Here is a 5,048-nt window from a genome sequence, read left to right on the forward strand (position 1 = left end):
GTAGCTAAATTTTACCTGGGGGCAGAATGAAGCTGTGGGAGGGAGCTGGAAGCCACTATTTGTTCATGTTAAGTAAAGGTGAGTGCCTTCTCCATAGGAACCAATAGCAAACAACAGCACTAGAAGTGAAAGTAAGCTGACTGGCGTTTATATGAGCTCCTTCCATTACAAAGTTGTCTCTGTTTGAGAGCACACAGCCTTGGACCCACATGAAATGAGCCCCTGCCTTATCTCAATCCGCTAAAGACCTGGGCCTTTGGCCCAGAGGTGCTTGCTTCCTACCCTGTCATTACACATGGCAATCCCATCTCTGGAGAATTTCAGGACTCATATTGCTAGGCAACAGAAGGGCTCTCTATCCCCCAGAGCAAATCTATGTCTTCAAGTCAGGATCCCTTGCATCCTGGGAGATGGTATCAGGCATTTTTCTGCACAGTGCCTGCTTCAAGTGTGTGCAGTTAATGGAGCAAGCTCAAACAGTGTCCAGAAGTTAGGATCTATTTCAAATGTTGCAGACGGCTTTCTGTCCAACATTATTACCAAAATAAAAGTGTCTGTGCCTGTCCATGTCAACCTTGTCAGCAAAGGCTGGGACATTCTCCCTTAACACATATAGCTGGATTCATATCCAGGCTGTTCATATACAATGTTCTCTAGACACATCCTACTGCCCAAAGCTGGTGCAAACCTTAGAATCAGAAGGACTCTTCTATTACCCTGAGAGCCTGGAAGAGAGTAAGAGCTGATAGGCAAATCTGAATTGTAGAATAGGCTAGATTGCTGACAAATGAAAAAGGAGCTGAAATTTCAGTGGAATGACTAGCAGAGGTACCTCATCTATGTTCAATGACTGTGATTTTTAAATCAAAATTTAAAAGAGCTTTTATAAGAAGAAAGAGAACTCCACACAATTCAATCTAGAGTGTATTTGTGTGTATTTTTTTTCTGTTTGTTAAGACAGGGGTATCGTTTCTCAAATCTAGGATCACTTCAGAAGGGAAATATATCCCCTTGGACCAGATAGGCAACTATATGAGCGTCAATAGTGGAACTGACCACATATTTCTGGAGTTTTCTGTTTGTTAAGACAGTAGGACTTCTTTAAGTATGGCTGTTTTGTAACGAATGCACTCTTTTCTTGTAGGACAAGTTCTCTGGATGTCAGATGAGTTACTAAGGTAACTCTGCTGGTTAAAAGAGCGCCAAGGTTCTTGGGAGCATCCATCTCTCCTCATTAAAAAAAAAAAAATTTTTGTGTGTGTGTCTTCACCGAACATTCAAAACTGTTTCTTCAAAGGGTTTTGCAAAAACTCAGACTGTTTTCTAAAGCAGAAACACTGGCGTCCCCAGCGGAAGCAATGGGCAGTGTGCGAACCAACCGCTACAGCATCGTCTCTTCGGAGGAAGACGGCATGAAGCTGGCCACAATGGCGGTCGCCAATGGCTTCGGGAATGGCAAGAGTAAAGTCCATACCCGACAACAGTGCAGGAGCCGCTTTGTGAAGAAAGATGGCCATTGCAATGTTCAGTTTATCAACGTGGGTGAGAAAGGACAGAGGTACCTGGCAGACATCTTTACTACCTGTGTTGACATTCGCTGGCGGTGGATGCTGGTTATCTTCTGCCTCGCCTTTGTGCTCTCTTGGCTGTTCTTTGGCTGTGTGTTTTGGTTGATAGCTCTGCTCCACGGGGATCTGGATGCTTCTAAAGAGAGCAAAGCATGTGTGTCTGAGGTCAACAGCTTCACGGCTGCCTTCCTCTTCTCCATCGAGACCCAGACAACCATCGGCTATGGTTTCAGGTGTGTTACGGACGAGTGCCCAATTGCTGTTTTCATGGTGGTATTCCAGTCAATCGTAGGCTGCATCATCGACGCTTTCATCATTGGCGCAGTCATGGCGAAGATGGCAAAGCCAAAGAAGAGAAATGAGACTCTTGTCTTCAGTCACAATGCTGTGATTGCCATGAGGGACGGCAAACTCTGTTTGATGTGGAGAGTGGGCAACCTTCGCAAGAGCCACCTTGTGGAAGCTCATGTCCGGGCACAGCTTCTCAAATCTAGGATCACTTCAGAAGGGGAGTATATCCCCTTGGACCAGATAGACATCAATGTTGGTTTCGATAGCGGAATTGACCGCATATTTCTAGTGTCCCCCATCACTATCGTCCATGAAATAGACGAAGACAGTCCTTTATATGACTTGAGTAAGCAAGACATTGACAATGCAGACTTTGAAATCGTTGTCATACTGGAAGGCATGGTGGAGGCCACTGCCATGACAACACAATGCCGGAGTTCCTATCTGGCCAACGAAATTCTCTGGGGTCACCGCTATGAGCCAGTGCTCTTTGAAGAGAAACACTACTATAAAGTAGACTATTCAAGATTCCATAAGACTTATGAGGTACCTAACACTCCCCTTTGTAGTGCCAGAGACTTAGCAGAGAAGAAATACATCCTCTCAAATGCAAATTCATTTTGCTATGAAAATGAAGTTGCCCTAACAAGCAAAGAGGAAGAAGATAGTGAGAACGGAGTTCCAGAGAGCACAAGTACAGACTCACCTCCTGGCATAGATCTTCACAACCAGGCAAGCGTACCTCTAGAGCCCAGGCCCTTAAGACGAGAATCAGAGATATGACTGGCTGATTCTGTCTTTGGAATATTTACTTCACTACACAGTCTGATGTTGGTCAGAGGTCCGAGACAGTTACACAGACCATGGTACTGGTCAAGAGGTGGGTGAAGGCAAGCAGCCACAAGAGACTAAAGCTAGCACAAAGGTTTCAAGAAAAGACTGTGAGCTGGATGACTGATGTAAAGCGCTTTGCAGGCCTCCAAGAGACACGACGGCACATATCTGTTGTAGTATAAGTTATGGGGTTTTTAATGTATTGTTTTGTGTTTTGACAAAACTTGAATATGCAGGCCAGCCTCGGTTTGGGTACATGACTTACCTGGAATGCTTCTTCTCTTTAGGGGAACAAGAGTGATTTTAATGGCATAACATAGGCAAAACTCTGCCTTAATTTTTTGAAAAGCTGCTAACTACATGAACACAAACTGTATTTTTGTTGCAGTGTAGTTTATCTTTTACATAACTTTAAAACGTCAGTGTTGAGCATTATTGAAAGTGCAAAGTGTGCTTCAAAGCATCAAGTATTTGGCTATTAACTGCCAAAATGAGAGCCTGATTTTCTGAGGCCAGTAATTTGTTTGCTAAGGTTGATCTCTCTATATATGTCTGTCTCTCTGTCTGTCTGTCTCTTCTGTGTCTCTCTCCATCTAGCTCTCGTTACATAATAGCATTATGTAACACTAGCCAAATGGTAGCCTCTGGGTTTTATACTTTTCTTTTCCACAATGCTTAAGGTTATCTTAAACTTTCAGTTAGACTAACTTAAATAAATACCAAAGACAATGCACATTTTTTTTTTGCATGTGGAAGTTATATTTTTAAAATGAAACAAAGCTCCATGGATTGTTTTGGAAATCCAGAGACACTATCTTGAACTTTAGCAAGATGTGAAACAGTCTATTCATTTTGCACTATAGTCTGAAAAGAACACCAAAGTCTGATCAATGTAGTGTGCTTTTGAGTCTGGTCTTTTGTGCATCTTATTTGGAGGGGAGGAGGGACGCATAGGTCACAGTTACTTATGCACTATACCAATATCTTTCATTCCCTGATAGGTAGTGCTCGTCAGGATAATGTACTCAAAGGGGGAGGGGGGACTTGGACTTTTCTGGGCTTTTCTCTCTTTGCACATTCCAAAGTTTATTCCATAAGATCAGATCGTGGTTCAACTTTTTTGGTAACCTGGCACCTTCCAAACCATCAACCAGCAAGAAAGATGAACAGATTTCAAATTTTGCAGCTGAGTCATAGCCTTGACTCCCAGGGCATTTCTAGTTCAGTGTCACATTAAGAAAGATGTCTGGCCTCTAGGCTTGTTCTTCTAAGGTCTCTGCAGAGAGAGAGAGAGAGAGAGACAGAGAGAGAGACACACAGAGAGAGAGAAACACACACACACACACACAGAGAACATGAGCCACTTCAATGTAACAATCCACTTTACAGGTGAGAGGGAAGTTGCCTTTTTCATGTCAGAGGGTAAGAGGGACTGTTTCAGTATTTTAGGTCTTAGTGAGCCATATAAACACAACATAATTACAAGCTAACGAGTTAAGAGTCTAAAGGGTTATTTTTCTCTCTGTAAATGCTCGTGATTAATGTAAGCTGGTCATTGTCTCTTGGAAAGTATCAGAGCAGGTTGCCAAGGACAAGTTATTTTCTAGAAGCCTCTTCTACCTATTCACCTGCCTTTATAAAAACCTCTCTCCCCTCCCCCAACTCTCGCTCAATAATGCAATTCTCCCTCCCTTCCTTTCTCTTGGTTTTAACGTTCTCTACTTGTAAACCCTGGGGCTGCTAATTTTCCTTTTTAGTTGGCGTCTCAAAATCAACTCTCTAATGGTATTACACCCTAATATGCCATTAAAAATCAGCTTGTTCTGGAACCACGTATTTTTTTCGATTGATGTTTGTGCCGGTCTGTGGCTTGTGAGCCTCTATATCTGGATACAGTGCCTGTAAGAAACGTTGACAGTTTCTGCTGTTTTCAACTTTCTAAGTCGATGGATTTGAAAACTGTTGGTGTTATGGAAATCAAGAAAGAATTGTCGAGAAAGTGGTTGTTATTGTACATCTGGGTTTAAAGGCAGGGTTGCAAGTTGCTTAAGGAATTGGCCGGGTTGGGGACAGGGAGAAGTCACAGGAGAGAAAACAGACTTGCTTCTGTCAGTGTGAGGCTGTGGAAGGCTCCAGATGCTGCTATTATGGTGATTTGCAAAGGAAAGTAATCAAACCAAAGAGTATTCAGTGGAATGTCAATCAAACGAAGATGCAGTAGAGCGTGGGGGTAACAACCTGGACTGACCCCAAACACACAGTACTACCACTTACAAAGACTTGAGTTATTTGAAAAGGGTAGGGGCGGGTACAGAGACAAGAAAAGTGGGAGGGGAATCTTTCTTTTTTTTTCTT

General features: G+C 42.9%; 1 protein-coding gene across 1 annotated transcript in view; it reads left to right on the plus strand.

The window, feature by feature from the left end:
- Kcnj2 (potassium inwardly rectifying channel subfamily J member 2) overlaps positions 1-3,550 on the plus strand; it is a 7,803-nt gene extending 4,253 nt beyond the window's left edge. The window contains exon 2 of the mRNA XM_031352883.1: positions 1,145-3,550. Coding sequence (XP_031208743.1) covers positions 1,359-2,642 — 1,284 coding nt within the window. The 5' untranslated portion in view covers positions 1,145-1,358 and the 3' untranslated portion in view covers positions 2,643-3,550. The remainder of the gene's footprint in view (positions 1-1,144) is intronic.
- Positions 3,551-5,048: the final 1,498 nt, after the last annotated feature.

The sequence above is a fragment of the Mastomys coucha genome, unplaced genomic scaffold, assembly GCF_008632895.1.
Source record: "Mastomys coucha isolate ucsf_1 unplaced genomic scaffold, UCSF_Mcou_1 pScaffold5, whole genome shotgun sequence".
Classification (NCBI taxonomy): domain Eukaryota; kingdom Metazoa; phylum Chordata; class Mammalia; order Rodentia; family Muridae; genus Mastomys; species Mastomys coucha.